At 41.8% G+C, this 26,057-nt stretch overlaps 1 protein-coding gene across 1 annotated transcript in view; it reads right to left on the bottom strand.

Annotated features, from left to right (window-relative positions):
* Positions 1–26,057, bottom strand: part of SWAP70 (switching B cell complex subunit SWAP70) — a 102,559-nt gene that overhangs the window by 54,111 nt on the left and 22,391 nt on the right. Inside the window, exon 2 of the mRNA XM_006162930.3 lies at positions 13,731–13,871. Coding sequence (XP_006162992.1) covers positions 13,731–13,871 — 141 coding nt within the window. The remainder of the gene's footprint in view (positions 1–13,730; positions 13,872–26,057) is intronic.

The following is a 26,057-nucleotide window of genomic DNA, read 5'->3' as shown; positions in this document are numbered from 1 at the left end:
TCTACAGTGAGTTATCAATGTGTATTTAATTAAAAATACCATATTGTACCCTTAAAATTGTTAAGAGTGTTGATTTATGTCATGCATTATTTTTTAATCTTCCATGAGAGAGCTAGAGACAGAGAGACAAACACTCTGAACGGGGTGTCACACCACGATTCACCCTAGTCTTCCCAGTAAGCCAGCATCATGTGTGTGCACATCGAGAATGTCCAGGTCGGTCAGGGAACCAAATGCACAATCATGCATACAATAAAGATCCAGTATCGCGTGAATACCATGTTACCACTGCAACACCAAGCCAACCTACCTTATGCATTTCTTACCATAATATTTTTAAAGTCCAAAGTCTACTCATTTTCTTTGATTTGTCTTGTTTGAATTGCCAGGAGGTACATACACGTGCCAGAGAGAGAGAGAGAGAAAGAGGGAAGGAGGGAGGAAGGGAGGAAGGATTCCCTAATGGGAGGTGGTCCTTTCCCTCCATTTCTCCAATCCTTCAGGATTTGGGGCATGCATGCACAAAAACCCAGCATTTTTTTCAAACCACTGGGGCCAGGATTCGAATCACTGTCAACCCTGTCAGATCTGGCTAGTTACACATAGTGCTTTAACCACTGTGCTAAGGGCAAGACTTCCACTAGTTTTAAATATCAAATAGTACAAAAATAATGTGTATTAAACTATTTTCACCTAAGTCATTATGCAAAAACAAGGAAATTCAATCTTGAGTTACCAGAATTCTACACACCACATTCTAAAACCGTCTTTAAGGATCTAGGAATAAGAATAAAGAAGTAGAAGGAGCTTATCCCAAATGACCAACCATGTAGTCAGAATCCTGGACCTGGGGACCAGCAGTAAGCATAATGGCTATGTCACTGGACTCCCATGTAGTTGACCGTGGTTCGCGTCCTGGACTCGGTGGCTTGAAACTCACGCTGGGTTCGTGTGCGTGCATGCCCAAGATCCCGAGAGGAGAATGGAGGAGAAGGGATTGCGGCATGGCCATCCCCCCTCGGGAGTGATTTCTCGCTTTCTGTCTCTCTGTCTCTGTCTGTCTGTCTGGCGAGCACACGTGCCCTATGGCAAAAACCTCTCAAAAAAAAAAAAAAAAAAAAAAAAAAAGAATCCTGGACCTGGTAGTTTAAAAAACACTCATTTTCCCAGAAGTCACACTTCATTGCACATCTGAGAACTCACATGAGAGAAACCCTTTTTCTTTTTTTTTTTGGAGAGGTTTTTGCTATAGGGTGCGGGCGCTCGCCAGACAGACAGAGACAGACAGAGAGACAGAAAGTGAGAAATCACCCCCCAGGGGGGATAGTCACGCCGCAATCCCTTCTCCTCCATTCTCCTCTCGGGATCTTGGGCACGCACGCACACGCGCCCGGCGTGAGCTTTAAGCCACTGGGTCTGGGACGCGAACGGCGGTCGACTACATGGCAGTCCAGCAACATAACCATTACGCTAACTGCTGGTTCCCAAAATGTTGAGAAACTCTTTGTGAGCAATGTAGGAAAACATTCTACCAGAAGTCAGCCCTTGTCTATACATCAGAGAACTCTCAGGTGTGAAACCCTATGAATATAAAGAATATAGAAATTTTTTTCTCTTGGAAACCATTTTTTTTACTAAACATCTGAGAAGTCACACAGGAAAAAACAAAAATTTTAGAACATCTTTCATCCATAAGTCAGTGCTCAATGTTTACTGAAGACTTCACAAAAGAGAAGCCCTGTGAATGAAAATGGAAAAAAAAAACAAAAAATCCACTGGTAAGTCAGCCCTCACTATGTATCAGAGAACTAGGGAGAAATCCTGTAAACTGAGAAGTGTATTTAAAAAGTTCTATAAGAAGCCACTACTTACTGTGTGTCAGATCACTCACAGAATAGAAAACTTTTGGCAGCCAGCAGGTGGCATGGTGGTTAAGGCGCTGGACTCCCACATGGTCAACTACAGTTTGAGTCCCAGACCTGGTAGCTTGCTTTCTCTCTCTCTCTGGTCAAATTGAAGAATAATAATAAATAAAATTAATTTAAAAATTTATGAATGTGAATAAAACAAAGTTCACTGTATAGGACAGAAATCATAAGAGAGAAAAATTCTTAGTAATGTAAAGAATGTTTTCATTCTAAACTATAATTCAGAAATATGAGTTGGTCCCTAAAGGAAACAACATTGAACTTTTAAAAATTCAGCTGCTTTGACTCAGCAAGTTGCAACAATTAAAAATGAAAATATCAGAAAATTTGGGGATGGTATTTATGTCTCTGAAAAGAAGACATTTCAGCAGTCTGACAAATAATCTCTAGGAATTTCCAGCTAGAGAAGCAAAATACCAAGTTATTTATAAGACCGATATATCATGTTTTATAGATACAATAAGGGATCACCATTGATCTTGGAAAAATTTAAAATAAATGTAGAAATAAAATCACTGAATAAGAAAAAAAAGCACTCTGATGCATGGGTATGTGTGCTCAAAATCTTGACAGGATACACACACACACACACACACACACACACACACACACAAAAGAACTTTGCTAATAAATAAAAAACTACTACTAAGTATTTAGCTATTATTAAATTAACTGAAGTAATGCCCACATGTAGACTTACAGAGGAAACAAACAGCATGAGCTCTTCACGTGTTAATAATGTGAGGCAATCACCCAAACACAACATGAAGCAAGATACATGACGTGGAAGAATCTTACAATGTCCAGTGAGACAAGCAAGTCACAAAAAATTACATAGAGCATGATCTCATTTTTAGAAGTCTCCAGGACAAACACTAACCATACATTAAGATACACATGATAGGGGCCAGCAGTTGGCGTAATGACTATGTCACTGGACTCCCATGTAGTCGACTGTGGTTTGAGTCCCGGACCTGGTGGCTTAAACTCAGGCCGGGCGCGTGTGCGTGCGTGCCCAAGATCTGGAGAGGAGAATGGAGGAGAAGGGATTGTGGCATGGCCATTCCCCCTGGGGGTGATTTCCCACTTTCTGTCTCTCTGTCTCTCTCTCTCTTTCTGGTGAGTGCATATGCCGTATAGCAAAAATCTTTCAAAAAAAAAAAAAGGATACATATGATAAACTTTTGTTTTTTAAAGTGAGAGGAAATACACATTCAGGATGGTGGCCTCCTTTGGGGGGGGGGTGATGCGAAACACAGGAAAATGAGAGAAGGAAAAAGCACAGATGAGCGGAAGGGTCTTCTCAAGATGAGTGGAAGGTTCACAGATGCCCATTTTATATGCTGTGTAATTTTCACATATCCTGTATATGCTCATTTGTATATATCATATTCCAAAATTAAAGCAGAAAATAAAGTAGGGGGAGACAAGGTACTGATCAGAATGTACACAGAATGCAACCACTGGTGTAGGAAGGCGAGAAGAACAGATCGTCTCTGCTGCTTCTATAAAGTTTAACAGAGTCTGTATCAGTATTCATTTCCCAACTCAACTACAGCTCAAGACCCTTATTCTTGATCCTATCTTTATATATATGAGGAGATGCAAGTATTTATTACCCGTCTACTACAGGACAGGCAGTCCCCTTGGTATGGGGCGTTGAGGGAAAAAATCCCACAACAAATAGGACACAGTCCCTACTTTATGGAGCTTCTACTCTCTGAAAATACGGTGCAATGAGGACGACAAACTAACAATTATATGCAAATGCTATAATAAATAGGAGAAGGGTACTCTGGAATCTAATTTATTAGTAGATGGTGAGGATGGAGGCTGGGTAGAGGACACACTTAATTCTGAAGGCCAAAGTCATCCACATGAAGACAGCACAGTCAGGCTCTAGGATTGTTCTCCTGCAGGGCTCTGTGCCCAGGTGTAGAATGGAGCTGTCAAAGCACTGGTTGATTAGGGACTGCTTTACGGGGATGGAAATAAAGTGTAAGGGACTGACTGTTTCTCATATCACTCTATCTTTACACTTTGTCAGTTTTTCAAAAGCTTAAAAATGATGGTTTTTCAGGCCAGCAGCTGGCATGGCGGTTAAGATACTGGATCCCACACGGCCGAATGCAGTTTGAGTCTCATACCCAGCAGCTTGAAAAACACGCCAGGCATGTGTGCGTGCATGCCCAAAATCCCAAGCAGAAAATGGAGGAGAAGGGATTGTGGTGAGACCATACTTCTGAGGGTGATTTCTCAATTTCCCTCTCTGTCTCTGGTCAGCACACAGGACCTATGGTAAAATCTTTAAAAAAAAAAATAAAAAAAAAAGAGGCAGTATTGACACATACTACAATATGGATGAAACTTGAAAACATGTTAAATGAAAAAAAGCCAGACACAAGGTTGGCTGATAGCATAGTGGTTATATTGCTGGACTTGCACATGGCTGATCACAGTTCAAGTCCAGATTCAGTGGCTTGAAAATCACACTGAGCACATGTGCGCACATGTCTAAGATCCCTGGAGGAGAATGGAGGAGAAAGGATTGTGGCATGGCTATCCCCATGGAGGTGATTTCTCACTTTCTGTTTCTCTGTGTCTCTGGAAGCCTACACGCCCTGAGTCAAAAACCTCTAAAATACATAAATAAATAATAAATAAATAAATGCAAAAGGTGACATAGTGTCTAACTCCACTACCATGAAATGTTCAGAACAGGCAAGCCCACAGATAGAAAGTAGGTTACTGGTTACCAGGGGCTTGGGGGAAGGGAGGGTTAAGACCGACTGTTAGTAGGTACAGGATTTCTTTTGGAAATGACAGAATTAGATGGGATAATGGCTCCATAACATAGTGAATATACTAACAACTACTAAATTGTACACTTTGAAATGGTAGATTTTGTTATGTGAATTACATCTCAGTGGGAAAAATATTAGCTTCATAAAACTACTTAAACCAAAGCTAAAGTACAAGTGCAAAGAAAACAGAGAAGGGAAAAGTGATAGGCTCTTCTTAGATAGCCACAAACATTTCTAACCTCCAACTCTTACCTGAGTCCCAGTTCTAACTTTACTACAGAGCATACAAAATCATGACTCTTTGGGAAAAAAAGGCCATTATCTTATTCCTCTTTGCACCTCCTCTGCCTCATATGCTATGTTCATTTGCTCATTCACTCTTGGTTGTGAGGGTTTACCAGGCACCAGACACTATGCAAAGACCTGGACAGCCATGAGCTGATCCTTGCTGTCACAGAACTTTTATACCCACAGGCAGAATCAGATACAACTCACATCATCCAAGTGCTGTATCAACTAAGTGCCATGAAGAAAAGCACAGGACACTGTGAGAACACAGTATGTAAGAGCTGGTTTGCTCTGGAAGGGTTGGGTGCTACCTGAAAAAAACCTCCCTAAGGAAGTGACAATCAAGCCAAGACCAGAAGGATGAACAAGAACTGGCTACATTTAATGGGTGGAGGAGGCTTTACAGCAGAGGAAGTGGCATGTCTCAAGGCTCCAAGGCAGGAAGGATCCTGGTAATATGAGGAACAGTGAAAAGACCAACCTAGTTACAGTAATGTGAACAACCCATGTTCATCAATAGATGGAAGAGTAAACCAAACGAGGTAGGGCCAGTCTGCGGCATGATGATTCAGGTGGCTGGATCCCATATGGCTGATGGCATGGTGGTTAAGAAGGCTGGATCCCACATGGCTGAACACCCAATTCAGGTCTGTACATGGCAGCTTACAAAACATGCTGAGTATGAATGTATGGGTACCCCAAATGCCAAAAGGATGAAAAAATGGAGGAGAAGGGATTGTGGCATGACCATTCCCCAGGGGAGGCATTACCTCACTTTCCCTCTCTTGCTTTCTGTCTCCAGCAAACACATATGTCCCATGATAAAATTTTAAAAAGAAAAAGTGATATAGCCATAATGAACTATTATTCAACCATAAAAAGAAATTAAGCACTGTTACATGCTACAACATGGATAAACCATGAAAACATGATAAGTGAAAGGAGCCAGGTAGAATAGGTCACATATTATATGATTTTATTAACAGTAAATGCCAAGGCCAGCAAGTGGCATTGTGGTTAGGGCACTAGACTCCCAGAGCAGACCACAGTTCAAGTCCTGGACATGGCAGTTTACTTTCTCACTTTCCCTTTCTCTCTCTGATCAAATTAAGAAATGATAATAACAAATTAAATAAATAAATAAATAATTCTCTCTCTCTCTCTCTCTCTCTCTCTCTCTCTCTCTCTCTTTCTCTCTCTCCTTTTTAAGAGAGATTTGTGTGGGCATGTGTGTTCGCCAGAGGCAGAGACAGAGAGCAAGACATCACCCCTCAGGGAGATGGCCACATTGCAATCCGTTGTCCTCCATTCTCCTCTCAGGATCTTGAGCATGCACACATGTGCACCTAGCATGAAGTTCAAGCCTCCAGGTCCCAGACTCACACCAGTCAGCCATGTGGGAATCCAGTGGTGTAACCATTATGCCATCTGCGGTCCATAAATAAATAAATCTTTAAAAACAGTAAATGCCAGGGGCCTGCCAGGGGCATAGTGGTTAAGGTAGTAGGATCCCAAATGGCCGACTGTGCAGTTTGATTCCTGGACCTAGCAATTTGAAAAACACGCCAAGCATGTGTACGTACATGCCCAAAATCCTGGAAGGAGAAGAAACTGTGGTGTGCCCATCTCCCCAAGGGATGTTTTCTCAATTTCCCTCTGTCTCTCCAGAGAGCACACATGCAATATAGATAATTTAAAAAAAAAAAAAAAGTCCAGAAATGGCAAATCCATAGGACAGAAAGTAGATTAGTGCTTGTCTGGAGCCATGGGAGGGAAATATGAGTACTAATGGGCATGGGGGTTTTTTGGAAGGAAGTAATGAAAATATCCTAAAATAGAACTGCACGTGTTTAATAGGCATTTTTTAATTATTTTTATTTAATTTTATTTTTTCATTCATTTATTTATTTCAATTTGATCAGAGAGGGATAGAGTGAAAGAGAGAAAGCAAGCCAGGTCCGGGACTCGAACCGCAGTCAGTCATGTGGGATTCCAGCACCCTTAACCACCAACTCACCAGCCAGCCCCATAGGCATGTTAATTACACATCAGTAAAGCTGTTATTTGTTAAGATAAATATTTATTTAAACTATATCACTCTCACACTGACATTGCTGGCATTCAGCACAAAGTCATCACTGTGCTCAGCGTGAAACCTCTTTCTTCACCCGGAAGTCCTCCACTGCTTCACAAGTAGGATAAAAATGTAGAGTCCAACTTGGTCACTGTGCCAACTTTCAAACACAAAAGAAAAAACAACAGGCAATAACAAAAAATTGAGCATGGCTTTGAGTGTTTAAGAGCAGTACCACTTCCTATTAAATGATGGCTGTTAGGCACATGTTTGAAGTGTTCTGAGTGCTAAAGGCTCGGTAATTAAATTAACAAAAGAAACCTGAAACCACATTTCATGCAAGAAATGTAACTGACACATGAACAGAAGGCACCTGATCAAAAAAAGTAGGGGAGGGGGGTTTGAAATGTTGGTCTAGAAAGACAATGCAGAGGCTGTTAGTCTCTAGAGCAGAGAGGATATATGGACCTGAAATGTTTCTCTGTTTTTCTTTTGAGTGCTTCCATGTTTCCAACAAAACAAAAGACAATAAACAAAGGATTATTTGAGAAAAAAGCAAAATCCCAAATCAGAACTTGGCACATTGCTAATGGATTTACTGGTTTTAATCATATAGCCCGGATCAAGGTGTAATATATTGGGGAAGAGAGCTGACGTGATTCGGACCAGCAAGTCTATCAGTCATTCAATCCCATGAAGGAATTAGACTGTCTCATCAACATGCTGACGCAGATTGAACACTGGATATAGTTTATTGGGACTAAACTGTAAAAAAGGTAATAATACACCAGTTTCTTCAATTATTCACTGAGATAATCTAGGTATATAGCCTCTGCAAAAAAGAGAGAGAGAGAGAGAAAAGTCCACAAAAGTTTCTTTTTAGACAACTAAATAATTCTATTATTTTAATGAAGAGAGAATTAAACAAAAATGTTACCATTCAGGGAAGGTCTAGTATTTGGCAGAAGAGTAACATCTCAAGCAAGCTAAGCATAAATTCTATGAATGTGAAAAACAATAGGAATGATCATCTATAAAGGAATAAACATGGAAACCAAATGTAAAAATTACTTTTGGAAAGCCAATTTCAATATATTGATAAATTTATCTCTTAATCTCAACCCCTTCAGGATAATATTCCCAGGCAAAAGCAGAGAACCCCTAAAATGACTTGAGGAAAAACTGACCAGGCCAACACTGAAGAACACCAGACACTAATTAAGAGAAGATATTCAGGGGCCAGCAGGTGGGGTGGTGGTTAAAGGTACTGGACTCCCACATGGCCAACCGTGGTTTGAGTCCCAGACCTGGCGGCTTGCTTTCTCACTTGCGCGCGCTCTCTCTCTCATTAAGTTTAAACAAACAAACAAATAAATAAATAAATAAATTTGAATGAAATAATTCTTTTTAAAAAATAAAGACAATGTTCATCTTCAAACACTTGAGGGGACCAGCAGTTAGCATAACGGCTATGTCACAGAACTCCCATGTAGTCGACTGTGGTTCGAGTCCCAGACCCTGTGGCTGGGTGCATGTACATTCATGCTCAAGATCCCAAGAGGAGAATGGAGGAGAAGGGATTGTGATGTGGTCATCCCCCCCTCGTGGGTGATCTCTTGCTTTCTGTCTCTCTGTCTCTGTCTGTCTTTCTGGTGAGCCCACACGCCCTATAGCAAAAACCGCTCCAGAAAAAAAAAAAAAAAAAAAAAAACTTGAGAAAGAATTTGAGAGACCATGGCTAAGATAGTCCCAGATTATCAGAGTGGTTTGTAAGCCACTCCAGTCCTACTGTCAACCAATATTGCCCCCAAGTATCCAAATAACTGGAAAAAGCACAGTGTTCATAGTTCTGAAAGGGATTAACTAACTCCTCAATGGTACAGTTAAAGGAGCACTGGGGGAGAAGTTAAATGACTTACATTCAGAATCCATCTATCCCTTGTTAGGTAAGGGATTTCAGGATGTTTTCCTCTTGAGTTCCTGGGGATAATTCCAGTTCTGCCCCACAGGGTTAACATAAGGATCAAATGAGCCAGCATTATTTGTGAGAGCCCACCTTGCAAATGTCTCATCGTTATTTCATGTCTTCAAAGACAATATCTAAGTTTTATGTTCACATTTATTGGTCACTATTGGCATTTTTTCCCAACCAAGTTTCAGAACAAGGCACTAATCTTTGTTCAATTTAAACCCACACCATGGAAACCTTGGCCACTTTACTTAGATGGCAATTCTGGCAAAGTCCACTCCAGGTGGCTAAGCAATAATAAACAAGGGCTCACTGTTTCATCACATCCTCACTTGCTCCGTAAGTTTTTCTCCAAATTTAGTGACTCATTTTTGACTTTTTCAATACTGCTAAATTTTCACCTGCAGCTACAAGACTTTGAAATATCTAAATACTAAAGCAAAGAACTTTTTAAACCTTTAAATTAAAGAGCGCTACACCAAGGAGAACAAAATGCAGTAGCAGAGTACAATGCTTCCGAATATCAAATCACCTCTCTCTAGTCAATGGTCCAGTCCACACAAATCCTAGCGCTGAAATACAAAGCAATTACCAGTTTCTAATTTTCTAATTACGTTCTATAATATTTTAAAAAGACATCATTGTAATTACTGTCTATAATGTTTTTTGGAGAGGTTTTTCCTAAAGGGCGTGTACACTAACCAGAAAGACAGAGAGACAGAAAGCAAGAAATCACCCCCCAAGAGAGATGGCCACACCACAATCCCTTCCTCTCCATTCTCCTCTCAGGATCTTGGGCACACTTGCACACACAACCGGCATGAGTTTAAGCTACTGGGTCCGGGACTCGAACTGCAGTCGACTACATGGGAATCCAGCGTCATAGTCATTATGCCAACTGCTGGTTCCACTGTCTATAATTTTTAAGATTAAGACCATGCACATGGCAGGCCATCAAATATTTGCTCATTTACTTAAAATACATCTATAGAACACAAATGAGCTACCTAAAAATAAATAGAATAGCAACAACAAAAAATGCCAGAAAATAGTATAGCATCATACTAGGAAGTTTTAAGACCTCACACGTCAGTGTCTATATAATTTGATTAAATCTTGGTTATTGGGATATAATTTGCATTTACCTTTTTAAATTGTTATTTTTATTTATGTATTTATTTATTTTGGCTAGAGGATGCATGTGCTCACCAGAGAGAGACAGAGACGGGAAGAGAGAAAGGAACAAAGCATTCCCCAATGGGACATACTCATGCCACAATCCCTTCTCCTCCATTTTTCCATCCTTTTGGGATTTGGGGGATCTTGGACACACACACACTTGTGCCTGGCATGAGTTTAAGCCACCGGGTCCAGGACTCGAACCAAGGTCAGCTACGTGGGAGTCCAGCAATATAGCCATTATGCCAACTGCATCAAGACATCATATTGTATTCCATAGACACATACAGTTTTTATTTCACAATTTAAAAAAACAAATAGTTATGAAAAGGGGAGAGAAGTATGATCAAGGCAATGCTATCATTGCTGCAGGGGAAATATTTTAAGAACATGTATGACACATAAAACACACATACATAGACACAAAGGAAGTTCAAGAAATTGTCTCATGAAGCTGATACGGAATAACAGAGATAGCAAGAATGCGACACAAATTAACGCACTGTGATTTTGACAATCTTTGCTGTAAAATTTCTGAAAAACACGGTCACATGCTGCATAATGACAAGTCGGTTTATGATGGTTCTCATATTCCACAGTGATCCTGTGAGACTGCAACGCACAGTCCAGGTGTGGAGTCAGTCTGTGTAAGTGCACTGTGATGGTCTCAGGATGAGACTGCTGACAGCTTCTCAGAATGTATCCCCATTGTTAAGTAAGTTGTGACTATATTATGTACACTTGTGACCTTTAAAAAGAATCCTAACCAACATTTTAGAATATTTCAAACTACTAACTTAAATCATTGTTATAAGTGTTGATGACTGTATTCTTCTATTATAAAAAAAATACTAAACTATAAAAAAAATCATACCTATAAGCAGCAATAAAAATCCAAAGAAACCTTGGGAACCAGCAGTTGGCGTAATGGCTATGTCACTGGACTCCCGCGTAGTCGACCGCAGTTCGCATCCCGGACCCGGTGGCTTAAAACTCACGCCGGGCGCGTGTGCGTGCGTGCCCAAGATCCCAAGAGGAGAATGGAGGAGAAGGGATTGCGGCGTGACCATCCCCCTTGGGGGGTGATTTCTTGCTTTCTGTCTCTATGTCTCTGTCTGTCTGGCGAGCGCACACGCCCTATAGTGAAAACCTCTCCAAAAAAAAAAAAAAAAAGAGAAAAATCTAAAGAAACCATACAAAAATATATAAATATTGTAGTATTTAGATGATAGGAAAAGGGAGTTGTTTAAATGTCTTATCACTGTTACTTATAAGAGGCATTTTTGAAATATACCAAAAAATTTGTTTGGTGTCATAAAAAGGTAAAAGCAGGAATTTCCAAACTTTATGATTATTATTTTTTATTTGTAAGGGGTGCATGTGCTCACCAGAGACAGACAGGAGGGTGGAGAGAGAAAAAGTAGCTACCATGACAGTGTGGTCATGCTATAATCCCTTCTCCATTTCTCCATCCTGTCAGGATCTTGGGCACACATGCATTCATGCCCAGCATGTTTTTCAAGCTGCCAGGGCTGGGATTCAAAACACTGTTGGCCATGTAGGATCCGGTTCCCATTTAACCATTAGGTCATGGGACTAACCTAGGAATTCCCAAACTTTTTATATGAATTAATGATTATTTTCTTATCTAAACTTAATGTACATGATATGGAAAAATGACACTAGCATACTGTGCAGCAGAGAGAGAAGCTGCAGAACTGTATGCATAGTATGCTCCTATCCGGCCAAAAACAAAGCACTATTATTGTATTGCATAGCTACAGGGGGAACAACATGTCATTTTTGCATGTAATTTTAAAAAGGACTACAAGGCCAGGTAGTGGCACAGCGGTAACATGACTAGACACACATGAGAAAGGTTTTGGGTTCACATTCCAGGACATCCTTGAGCAAGCCAGGTATATGCACATGTGCCCATAATCCAGGCTAGTTGAGAATACAGGGGCATCGTGGCATGCGGATCCCGTAGCGGCTGTGTCCCCTTTCTCTCTCTAGCTCTCTCTCTCATAGGAGAAATAAATTACAAAAATAAATTAAATTAATAAAAATTAAAAGGGTCTGTAAAGATATTCACCAAGCAGCTGTTACTCCTGAAGAATCAGGTGAAAAGAGTAAAGAAACTTTTGCGTTTTTTGTTTGTTTTAAGAAAGATTTTTTGCTATAGGGTGCATGTGCTTGCTGGAGAGACAAAGAAACAAAAAGCAAGAAATCACCTCCCAAGGGGGATGACTATGCTGCATTCTCTTCTCCTCCAGTCTCCTCATGGGATTTTGGGCACACATACACATGTGCCTGGTGTGAGTTTTAAGCTGCTGGGTCCAGGACTCAAACCACGGTTGACTATAGGAGTCCAGAGACATAACCATTACGCTATCTGCTGGTCCCAAAACTTTTTAATTTCATCTATTTCTCTATTCATTGCTGATTTAACAACAGGCATAGGGCCAGCCAGTGGTGTCATAAAGTGGCTGGATCCTACATGGCTGCCTGTGTGGATCTAGTCCTAGACCCAGCAGCTTGAAAAACATGCCAGGCACATGTATGTGCATGCCCAAAATCACAAGAGGAGAATGGAGGTAAAGGAACTATGGTGTGGCCCTGCCCCTGTGAAGGGCATTTTCTCACTTTCTCTGTCCCTCTCCAGCAAGCACACAGTCTTATAGCCTTATAGCAATTTACAGAAAAATGAGAGAGGGTCTCTCGTATGTCATGATTCTCATGCCTCAGCTCCCCAAGTGCTGGGACTAGAGGTGTGCACCACCTTACCCAGCTTTACGGGCGGGCTAAAATCAAACCCAGCCTCCCACACAATCACAGTCTACCAAGCAGCAGTGCTAACCAGCGGATGCCACCGCAGCTGAGCCGTCATGCATTTCACGTGACACTTTTGTGTGTCGATTTTAACTATGCAACCTGAGAGAAAAACTGGACAGTGAACATCAATATGTTGCATTTGGCTATTTGGCTTCCAAACACCTGACAAGTTTTGACAGCATCCTTACTCAGAACAGACCTCAGAGGAAGGGTTCACATGGTACCCGGAAATGTCCGGGTGAGAAGTTTGCTGTACAGTACCTTTACAGCAGAGGCAATTATCGAGGACTACCTTAGTAGTCACATTCTATTCCATCTCACCCAGATTTTACCAACCATTGCCAGTACATGTGGAACCAGATTTTTTAAAAATTTTTGTTAAATCACTCAGAGAGGGTATAGATTAATATAAAACATAGTTTTTATTATGAAAGAACAAACCACATTAGAAAAACATCACACCAAGCTGTAGAAGAAAATGGAAGAGAAGGAAGAATATGAAGCATCCTCGGGTTCTCATTCTTTCTTCCTTCTTCATGTAACTCCTGATGCCTCCCAGCCCAACTCCTCAGTGAACTCACCACCATGGGGTTCCAGGGCCCACTGGAAACATGCAAATCAAACAATGGAAGCAAGAAAGATTAAAATCATACCTTTTCCAAAATGAACTTGTTTAAATACGGCATGTAGCCCTGATTGGAGACAGGCCCCTCGTCATCATCCCTGAAGTGCTCTTCAAGGGCAATGGGGTCGTGTGGAACCTTCAGGACCGTGCACAGGTTATGGGAAAGAACCTAAGGGGCAAAAAGAGAGCCGTGTAAAGCCACCCGCCAACCAGCACACGACACCTTCACTGTGTGAACACAACACGCTGCTCTCTGCCCTTTTAGAGACCAATGAAGAGAATAAACTAGCAAATGTGGGGGCGTGTGCTCAGCTGCTAGCCCCACGCACTGCCCATGATTCATGCCCTCCCCAGTTTGGTTCACTTCAAGCAAGCCTCTATTACTATAAGCTACGCTCCGTGGATGATCTACGATAAATACTTGTAGTCATTTAATTGGTCCACATTAGAAAGAAACGGGATGGGGACCAGCAGGTGGCATGGTGCTTAAGGTGCTGGACACTCCCACATGGCTGACCATGATTCGTGTCCCAGACCTGGAAATCACTCCAGGTACATGTGCAGAGTACCCAAAATCTAGACAGGAGAATAAAGGAAAAGGGATTTGGGGCATGGCCATCCCCCTGGGAAAGTGAAAAATCACTTTCCCTCTGTCTCTCTCTGGCAAGCACATGTGCCTTATGGCAAAAGCCTTAAAAGAGAGAGAGAGAGAGAATAAGTAGCAAAAATATTTAGGACTCACCAAAATGGCTAATAATATTTTGCTAAAAAAACCTGCATTCCATGGCCAGCCATTGGCATGGTGGTTGGGCAGCTGGGTGCCATGTGGATGCCTGCATAGTTAAAGTTCAAGTCCCAGACCCGGCAGCTTGTAGAACACGCAGTGTACATGTGCATGCATGCCCAAAATCCAAAGAGGGGAATGGAGGAGAATGGACCGCAGTGTGGCCATCCTCCCATGGGGGATTAGGGGTGGGGAGTGCTTTTTCATTAGTTCAAGTGTAATTTCTATCTCTCTCTCTCCCCACAAGCTCATAGCAAAAATGTTTTTAAAATCCTGCATTCCAAGCCAGCCCTGTAGCACAGTGCATGTGGCCAACTACTGTTCAAGTCCTGGCCCCAGAAGACATGTGTGTGTGTGTGCATGTGTGTGCATATACACCTAAAGTCCTAATGGGATGAAAAAGGTAAGAAAAGAATTTCAACATGGCTATAGCCCACTAAGGGAATACTTTCTCTCTCCATCTCTCTCTCTCTGGCAATCAAAAACAAGAAAGAAAATTTGCATTCTATAGCGTGTGTGTGTGTGTGTGTGTGTGTGTACCTATATAATATGCATATATGTGCATATACATATAAAATTATATATCTATTATCGAATATATATATGCATATGTATACGTGTGTATATAAAGGATTACTGATCTTGCAATAACCTAAGTACACACTTGAATTTTTTAAAAGAACTATTTTTATTTATTTAATTCTATTTGTTATTATTGTTTTTTAATTTGACTAGAGAAAGAGAAAGGGAGAGTGAGAAAGCAAGCCACCAGGTCCAGGACATGAATCACAGTCAACCATGTGGGAGTCCAGCACCTTAGCCACCACACTACCTGCTCAGTACACACTTCAATATCCAGGTAGTTGAATTAGCAGTTTGGGCTAACCCAGTACTACCGAATTAAATAGCACTATTGTTAAATACAGAAGACAGTGGAATTCATTGATAATTTTCTTAATCAACTTTACTTAGTTCATCAAATTATGAAGGAAGCAACACATTATAGTAACAAGAATCTCCTCTGCATTAAATAAAAATTAAAAAAAAAAAACTGAAGTTGCTTCCCGATTTAATCTATGTGTTCTGAATAAGTCACATTACACAGCTAAGGCTGTACTTTCTTTTTTATTTAGAGAGATTTTTGCCATAGGGAGTGTGTGCTCACCAGAGAGACAGCGAGATAGAAAGCGAGAAATCACCCCCCGGGGGGAATCCCTTTTCCACCATTCTCCTTTCGGGATTTTGGGCACGCATGCACACACGCGAACCCAGTGTGAGTTTTAGGCCGTTGGATCCAGGACTCAAACTGTGATCAACTATGTGGCAGCCCAGTGACGTAACCATTATACCATCTGCTGTCCCCAAATTCCAGATGACTTCGAATCCCAGGACAAAACATCCCTATTTGGGTCTAGTAGACGGTGTGGAAGTTAAGGCAGCTGGATTCCACATGGCCAATTATAGAGTTTGAAACCCAGACCAGGCACCTGGAAAATCACACGATGCACGCATGTGTGCACATGCCCAAAACCCCCAAAGGAGAATGGAGAAGAAGGGACTGGAGTGTGGCCATCCCCTCTAGGGGGTGATTTCTCTCTCTCTCTCTCTCTGGCCAATGCATACACCCTATAGCAAACAAACAAACAAACAAAGTCGCTAGTTTTCTCAGCTCTAACCATTTCACTACTTAAGGACCCACAGTCATCTCAATAAATACTTTCAATCCCATTAAGCGTGTCACTTTGTTCAGCATACACATATTTCAGTTAGGGTTTTTTTTAAGACTAAACATTTTTAATCTATAAAAAGATCCTTTGCATATCTTCTTTCTAATTTGTTTTGTTTCTCAAAGCTTCATTTATGTGGAGATCCTTTTCTACATGCTCTAGTGGTTTTAAGGAAGTAAATAAAGTAAAGGAAGTAAATTCACAAATGGTTACAAACGCAGTAATGAAGACTTTTATCAGCCCCGACAAAGCAGCCTGTGTTTCTCAGGCAAACCCTCTACTTGCCAGTAAAGCACATAAAAAGGCCACGGGGAAGCATTTATTGAAGAATCTTGCACCACAGTCAGCAAAATCCTAAACAGATATTTCCTTTCTCTATTTACCTAGTAAAACATATACAGAAATGATCTATCCCACAGAGGTTTTCTAAGGATCCATTTCAAGAATGTAAAGTACTTAAAAACTGTAAAGCACTATGAAAATATAAATTTTAGAGAAATGAAAAGCACATTTCTCAGATCAGGCTCAAAGGTCATTGGAATTTTTAAATCACTTGGGACTTTACCCAAGTAAAAATTCCCAATCACTGCTTAAATTAGGGTACATCCATACAACATTTAAAACCATGAGGAAGTTCACTCTGTATTGGTATGAAAATATCTCCAAGAAAATTTAAGAGAAAAAACAAGGTACCTATGAGTATACCATGTTGGTGTTAAAAAAAAAAAAAAAAAAAAACTTTTTTTTTCACTGTATCTCCCCTTTTTTTGGAGAGAAAAAAATCCACCTATTTGAAAATGTACTACATATTTTTAAAATAAAATACATATTTTTTAAAACTGCCCAGCCTGACATCACATAGCTAACTCTACTTATATTCACAGTATACACTTGTTCTTCTACTCCCTGGAGATGAAGCATAGAAAAACGACAAATTCCACAGCAATGTACCATGATTAATGGATGAGTGAGACACAGGGCAAAAAATGAGTTCCGAAAAGGAGAAATAGTATGTGCTACAGTGACTTCATAGAGGAAGTGAAATGTAGCCCAGAGTTTAAAGGACAAAGAAAGCTTTTGGACAAAGCAGAGACAAATAGAAGGTTTCCCAGATAGGAGAATAACATGAAAAAAGTAGTTGATTAATGCAAAGTCTTCAAGAAGTCAAAGAAGGGGCCAGCAGGTAGTGTGGTGGTTAGGGTGCTGGACTCCCACATGGCCAACTAAGGTTCAAGTCCTGGACCTGGCAGCCAGCTTTCTCACTTTCTTTTTCTATCTATCTCTTGTGAGCGTATGTGCCCTACAGCAAATTTTAAAAATAATAATAATAATAATAAATAAAATTAAATAATTCTTGAAAAAGAACTAAATGAAAACACCAATCTCTCACACACCTTTGGGGTTCATAGATTCCCTAACCAAAGAACTGGCAAAACCCCTAGATGTCATCTTATCTTCCCTCTCATCGTATAAATGGTGAGTACTGGCTCAAAGAGACTAAACTTGACTTCTTTCATTAAGTTTATTGAGCAGACAGACCATTCTCTCTCTCTCCTTTTTTTTTTTTTTTTCTATAGGGTGTATGCGCTCGCCAGAAAGACAGAGAGAGACAGAGAGATAGAAAGCGAGAAATCACCCCCCAGGGGGGATGGCCACACCGCAGTCCCTTCTCCTCCACTCTCCTCTCGGGATCTTGGGCACGCACGCACACGTGCCCAGCGTGAGTTTAACGCACCGGGTCCAGGACTTGAACTGCGGTCGGCTACATGGGAGTTCAGCGACATAGCCATTATGCTAACTGCTGGTCCCAAGACAGACCATTCTCAACCAGGACTGAGGTTTTGTGATCCCTGGTCCAACACTTCTCCAGTAATAAAGAACCATGCAGTTTTCAGTTCTCTAGAATCAACAAGAATGTTCTTTGTTGAGGTGCTTTGATTTGAAGATCCAGCCAAAGAAGAGTTAAACTCTCAGACTTCAGGTCTGGAGAGTTAAATAGCAGTGCTATGTTAAATACAGAGGCGGTAGAATTCCGTGATGATTTTTCTTAACCACCTTTACTAAGTAAACCGAACTGTGAGCTGACATTACAGTAACAAGGCCTTGGAGAAGTAGACCTGATCTCCAGTCTTGGTTTGGCTATTGAGTCTCTCAGTCTCAGTATCCTCTCTAGACATGAGGAGTTGAATGTGCCTTTAAAATTCTAGGGGGTAAAAAAGCCCAACCCTAACTATCAACCCTAACTCATCTGTGAATTCAGATCAGAAATTCAGCTTTGTTATAGCTTGTTTCATTGTTAGCAAGGCCCAGAAAAGGGACATCTTCGAGTAACAAACTGAATACTATCAATAGTACAAAAAAAACCCTGTTGTGTCTAAATGAGGAAAAAATAGTAGCTATTATCTTTAAAACTTTTTATCAGCAATTTTTATAAGAGCCTGGAGAGGATCTCAGTTTTTTAAAATGAAAAGTAAAATGTACAGAAAAAACAAAATGGGGATGGTAGTACACAAACCAATAAAAAGGAGCAAAGTTCCATAACCGTAGACAGCAATTTATACTATTTAGGGTAGACTTACACCATTCATTCATTTGCTTTAGTCTCTCCACTGGGAGTAGATAATCTTGTATTTTACAGAAGAAGAGGCTGAATCTGAGATTACGAAATGTACATCAAATCACAGAGTTTCTGTGTCATGAAACTGGGATTAGAACCAAGCTTTGGCTCTGGGGCTCTTTCCACTCTGTGGCACCATCCCTCCCTTTCTGAAAAAATGGACAGCCCTGCCTACAGAATGCTGACTCGAAAGGGATGCACCCTGTTGCTCCGAAACTGCAGGGATGGGCCGGTGCTACTTCAGCCCACCCAGCCGTGCTCCAGGACCCAGCAAGATTACTGGCACTAGTCTACACAGCCAAGATAAAATCTAGCGAAGAACAACTGCATACACTGAGAAAGCTGAGACCATTATTGCTCTGGGGCCTCCATTTACCAGCATCCACCTTTTGGGGAAACCTTCCTAGCCTCCTCTGTGGATGATGAAGCTGAAAAGCAGGTAAGGACAAAGGCAACCAGGTGGAAAAGACTACCAATACTCGATTAGCAAATGGGTTACCCCTAGATCACTCTAATCAGGGTGTTTGCCAGTTTCTTGAAAAAGCCAAATTTATCCCATTTAGAATGCTTGCTCCTCCAAAGGCCATTGTTTTAGCACCCACATGATTGCCAAGCAACTTTGCTCTCATTCCTCCGATGTGAAGAATAAACAATTGTTGCCACATCAAAGATCCATATCCATGCCAGGAACTCATCTCTCCGGTCCCTTCAGAGCTCTCGCCTCTGCACATCAGAGGTGACTGACTACATGAGCCCAAGCTGTGGTCTGCTCCAGCCATTGTGAGAATAAAACCAAGGTTGCCAAGGGGGTTGGAACACACCTAAGTGCACAATGGTCACCCTCCTCCCTGAAGATGTAGAGATACCAAAAAGTTCTTTGGAAATGTGCCCCCCCCCAACCCGTCACACTGTTTCCCTTCACAGGATGTGCGTAATGGGCAAGATTCAACACTGAGGAAAAGGAGGTGGAGAGCTCTATTCCAACAAACTTATCTGGACCGACACAATTACAGTATTATAGTTCATAATGAGCAATCTCTTTTATAAAATATGAAAATTCTTGCCTGATTTATAAAATTTCAAGCTAATGGCAAGTGACCAGCAAAGTCTTCCTAACAATGAACCAGAATGACCAGTTTCCTACCACTGCTATGCCCTGCCTTCACACCATTGTCTAGAAGTCCTGCCCCTCACTTCCCGTGGGGAGTCATTTTCCCCTTCCTGGCAACATTCTTTCCTCCTGGCAAGTCACTGCTTAAGGTTAGCTTGCTTTCCCTTTAATTACCTTTATCCTTTTCAGCCTCCACAATGTCACAGTCACTGTTGGCACTGCCCTCTGTCAATCCTAGAGTATGATCAATCACCACCCAGACACTTTCACCAACTTAATCTCGAAGTACAGCTTACATCATCATAGTGCCTAATAACCATCAAAAGCCTACAGAGGGCCACCTGGTGGTGTGGTGTGAAGGCAACTGGATCCCACATGCCCAACTACACAGTTCAAGTCCTGGACTCAGCAGTTTGCAAAACATGCCAAACATCTGTGTATGTGCCCAAAATCCTGAGAGGAGAACAAATTACAGCATGGCCACCCCAGGGGCAAAATCAGAAATGTCTTACCCATTGCTGCATGCCTACAGAACCCAGCATGCTGCCCAGAGTTCAGAAAGCTTTCAGTATCCACTGGGAGTAGATAATCTTGTATTTTACAGAAGAAGAGGCTGAATCTGAGATTACGAAATGTACATCAAATCACAGAGTTTCTGTGTCATGAAACTGGGATTAGAACCAAGCTTTGGCTCTGGGGCTCTTTCCACTCTGTGGCACCATCCCTCCCTTTCTGAAAAAATGGACAGCCCTGCCTACAGAATGCTGACTCGAAAGGGATGCACCCTGTTGCTCCGAAACTGCAGGGATGGGCCGGTGCTACTTCAGCCCACCCAGCCGTGCTCCAGGACCCAGCAAGATTACTGGCACTAGTCTACACAGCCAAGATAAAATCTAGCGAAGAACAACTGCATACACTGAGAAAGCTGAGACCATTATTGCTCTGGGGCCTCCATTTACCAGCATCCACCTTTTGGGGAAACCTTCCTAGCCTCCTCTGTGGATGATGAAGCTGAAAAGCAGGTAAGGACAAAGGCAACCAGGTGGAAAAGACTACCAATACTCGATTAGCAAATGGGTTACCCCTAGATCACTCTAATCAGGGTGTTTGCCAGTTTCTTGAAAAAGCCAAATTTATCCCATTTAGAATGCTTGCTCCTCCAAAGGCCATTGTTTTAGCACCCACATGATTGCCAAGCAACTTTGCTCTCATTCCTCCGATGTGAAGAATAAACAATTGTTGCCACATCAAAGATCCATATCCATGCCAGGAACTCATCTCTCCGGTCCCTTCAGAGCTCTCGCCTCTGCACATCAGAGGTGACTGACTACATGAGCCCAAGCTGTGGTCTGCTCCAGCCATTGTGAGAATAAAACCAAGGTTGCCAAGGGGGTTGGAACACACCTAAGTGCACAATGGTCACCCTCCTCCCTGAAGATGTAGAGATACCAAAAAGTTCTTTGGAAATGTGCCCCCCCCCAACCCGTCACACTGTTTCCCTTCACAGGATGTGCGTAATGGGCAAGATTCAACACTGAGGAAAAGGAGGTGGAGAGCTCTATTCCAACAAACTTATCTGGACCGACACAATTACAGTATTATAGTTCATAATGAGCAATCTCTTTTATAAAATATGAAAATTCTTGCCTGATTTATAAAATTTCAAGCTAATGGCAAGTGACCAGCAAAGTCTTCCTAACAATGAACCAGAATGACCAGTTTCCTACCACTGCTATGCCCTGCCTTCACACCATTGTCTAGAAGTCCTGCCCCTCACTTCCCGTGGGGAGTCATTTTCCCCTTCCTGGCAACATTCTTTCCTCCTGGCAAGTCACTGCTTAAGGTTAGCTTGCTTTCCCTTTAATTACCTTTATCCTTTTCAGCCTCCACAATGTCACAGTCACTGTTGGCACTGCCCTCTGTCAATCCTAGAGTATGATCAATCACCACCCAGACACTTTCACCAACTTAATCTCGAAGTACAGCTTACATCATCATAGTGCCTAATAACCATCAAAAGCCTACAGAGGGCCACCTGGTGGTGTGGTGTGAAGGCAACTGGATCCCACATGCCCAACTACACAGTTCAAGTCCTGGACTCAGCAGTTTGCAAAACATGCCAAACATCTGTGTATGTGCCCAAAATCCTGAGAGGAGAACAAATTACAGCATGGCCACCCCAGGGGCAAAAGCCTTCTCATTTTCTCTTTCTCTCTCTCTCTCTCCTCCCTCTCTCTCCCTCCCTCCCTCCTTCTCTCTCTCTCTCTCTCTCTTTCACTAGCGCTGTGCACTATAGCAAATTTAAAAAAAAAAAAGCCCACAGAGATAAAAGCCAAGGAAGTATGTGAGTTCCACACTGCTGTATTGATGTTCCACCACAAGCCAAAGCCCACTTTACATTTCTAGCCTTCTACTTTCCTACCCCTCTGCATCAACTGAACAAATCCAGACAAATAAGCTGGCTTGCTGCACCCCAAGGAAACTCTGTATCAGTCCCCCTCCTGCTCCAGACACTTGCTCATGCCATCCCAACTCCATTTCTCCCTCATCTTTCTGAAGTCTTCACCTAAAACCAAGATGGTCTTTCCCCACTGTGTTTCCCACTTCTTTTGTGTCACTAACACATGTGACTTTTCTCTCCCATAAAACTATAAATTTCAGAAATGTCTTACCCATTGCTGCATGCCTACAGAACCCAGCATGCTGCCCAGAGTTCAGAAAGCTTTCAGTAAATGCTGAATTAATTATTTCTTACAAAGATCTCTTTTTTTCTTTTCTTTTGGAGAGGGTGCATGTGCTCGCAAGACAGAGAGACAGAAAGCAAGAAATCACCCCCGGGGGGATGGCCACGCCACAATCCCTTCTCCTCCATTCTCCTCTTGGGATCCTGGGCACACATGCACATGAGCCCGGTGTGAGTTTAAGCCACCAGGCCTGGGACTAGAACCGTGGTCGAACACATGGCAGTCCAGTGACATAGCCATTATGCCAACTGCTGGTCCCCAAAGTTCTCTTTTAACAGTAAAACCATAATACTTTAATAATGACAATAATCTTAGGAAAAATTCTACTCTTACCTCTTTAAAACACAGATAAAAAAGACTGGGGACTGAAACTTGGCCTAAGTCACACAGGAACCAGTAAGAATTATAACTAGGACTAGAACTCAAGTTTCCTAACAGCCTGTCCCACCGTTGTGCCCTGTGCTGGAAACATTCCTCTCCTGCCTAGTCACATCCTTTCAAGACTGGGCCATTCTTCATAAACTCCAGGAAACCTTCACTGACACCACACACACACACACACACACACACACACACACACACACACACACCAGTCAATGAACTCGGATCCAGTGCTGAACTGCATTCTGATTCTCATGCTAGTGGTATCTCAAATACCTAATTGCAGCTCAGTGAGGGAGGAAACTCCACCTAGTTTTTTTTGTTTTTGTTTTTGTTTTTTGGGTGGGGGGGGATCCTTCATGATGACTAACAAGACTGAGGGAGGACCCAGTGAAAACATAACACTTTCAGATAGGTTAAAGCAGGACATCTAACTCAAACCATCTGTCATGATGTTGTCCGCAGACATGTGCCACCAGATTACAATCTAACTGAACCACCTTAATAAATTATTTTGGGGACCAGCCCATGACGTGGTGGTTGAGGCAGCTAGATCCCACATAACTGACTAAACTGACTACACAATTCAAGTCCAGACCTGGTGGACTGATAAACATACTGAGTGCATGTGCATGAATCCCAGAATCCCAATGGGAAGGGAGGGAGAAATAGAGAAAGAAAAATTTAGTGTTACCATGCCCCATGGGGGGTCTCTCTCTCTCTCTCTCTCTCTCTCTCTCTCTCTCTCTCTCTTTCCCCTTCTCTGGCAAGCGTACAAACCCTCTAGCAAAAAATTTAAAAGATAGTAAGCTGGGACCAGCAAATGCTTACTGGTTACATTGCTGGACTCCCAAATAGTCAACAGCAGTTTGAGTCCTAGACCCAGCGGCTTAAACTCACGCTGGGCACATGTGTCTGTGACAGCCACCAAAATCCTGAAAGGAGAATGGAGGAAAAGGGATTGCAGTATGACCATCCCCCCTGGGGAAGGGGTGATTGCTAGCATTCTATCTTTCTGTCTCTCCCTGTCTCTCTGGTGAGCACACATGTCCTATAGCAAAAGTCTCCCTAAAAAAAAAAAAAAAAAAAGTAGATTTGACCACGTAAAAATGTTTACATTTCCTTTATAAAAGACAAACAAACAAAAAGGGCTAATGCCTCCAATATTCAAATTATTCTTAGAAATTAATAAGAGATCCTGCCCCATAGCTAGTGATTTAGGGAGCCGATCCCACATGGCCAACTGTGGTTGGAGTCCTGGCCCTGGTAGCTTAAAGGACATGCTCAGTACAGGTACGTGCATGCCCAAGATCTCGACAGGGTGGGGAAATGGAAAAGGGAATTGTGGTGAGACCACACTCCACTGGGGGTACTTCCTCTCCTTCCCTCCCCCCATGTACATCCTTCTGGGAAACAAAAAAATTTAATAAGAAAAACATGAATACTTAATAGAAAAACAGACACTGGATATGAATAGAAAGTTTGCACACACAAAAAAACTAACGACTATTAAATATAAGATATCTCCCAAATTCAAGATGGGATTCCTGGGACCTGAGACTTTGAGATTGTACAGCTGAGGCCCAAAGACATTTGCCATATGGAATGTTTGGTGTTAAGTTTGACTTGACTAAGACCTCTTTCTAAATGTGGTTTGCACTTTTTACAATAACCTATACTTGAACAATTCCGAACGGCACACACTATATGAAACTTGTCCTCTGAGTGGGTTTCTTATATCTTTTTTTTTTTTTTAATTAAGAAAGAAAAGCATATAAGAGCAGAAAGAGCAGGAGGTGAGGGAGAGAGAGATTCTGACAGGGCCCTGCCATATCACAACCCCAGTCAGCCAGGGCCACAGGCCTGTTGGGCAGCAAACAATTCTGGACCTCCCATGAGGCCCCAGACATTACACAGCAATGCTCTCCCAGTCCCCACCTTGGCCAGGCCATGGCTTTCTTTTTTGTTTTGTTTTGTTTTTTGTTTTTAGAGGTTTTTGCTATAGGGCACGTGCATTCGCCACAAAGACAGAGAGAGACCGAAAGTGAGAAATCACCCCCCGGGGGGATGGCCACGCCTGAGCCCGGTGTGAGTTTAAGCCACCAGGTCCAGGACCTGAACCACAGTCAACTACATGGGAGTCCAGCCACATAGCCATTACGCCAACTGCTGGTCCTGGAAAGCCATGGTTTTCTAACTTTTATGTAAAATTTTATATCTTGCAGTGGCCTTTCTTTACTTCAAATAAAAAGGCAATCAAGGAAAAGATACCTAACCTCACAAGTAAACAAAAGAACTAGTACTTTTTGCCTAAATAATAGTATCTGGTGTCTGAGCAGATACCGAGGAGTAAAGATTGCTGGTACTCAACTGCAGAAAGTGAAAGCAGGTTTTCTTGGCCTTGGCATTAATGACACTTGGAGCTCAGTATTGGGGACAGGGAGGTAGCCTACATACACACTGTAAAGTGTGTTTAGCAGCATTCCTAGCTGGAAACATCAAACATCCATGAAAGAAAAATGGCTAAATAAAGCACGATGCATCAACGCGATGAAATCATTCACAGTCATTATAAAAGGATGGTGTCGATCTGATATTAAAAGATGACCCTAGACTGATCTTGGGAAGGCACACACACCTGGGGATGATTTCTCACTTTCTGTCTCTTCTGGCAAATGCATGTGCCCTACAGCAAAAAAATCTCTCTCAAAAAATAAAAAAATAAAAAGATGACCCTAGCATTGTGCTTAATAGGTTACAAAAACATGGGGCCAGCAGGTGGCATGGTGGTTGAGCCACTGGACTCTGACATGGCGCCCTGCAGTCTAGTCCCAGACCAGGAGGTTTGCTTTCCCTTCCTCTCTGTCTCTCTGTGGTCAAAATAAAAAATAACAACAACAACAAATGAAATTAAATAAATAAATCTTTAAAAAATACATTACCAAGCATATAAAATACTATTCCTTTTATATAAAAGGGTATATATATATA

The sequence above is a fragment of the Tupaia chinensis genome, unplaced genomic scaffold (genome assembly GCF_000334495.1).
Source record: "Tupaia chinensis unplaced genomic scaffold, TupChi_1.0 Scaffold141165_1, whole genome shotgun sequence".
Lineage (NCBI taxonomy): Eukaryota > Metazoa > Chordata > Mammalia > Scandentia > Tupaiidae > Tupaia > Tupaia belangeri.
Note: the sequence above shows the minus strand (reverse complement) of the source record. Positions and strands in the feature narration are given on the sequence as shown.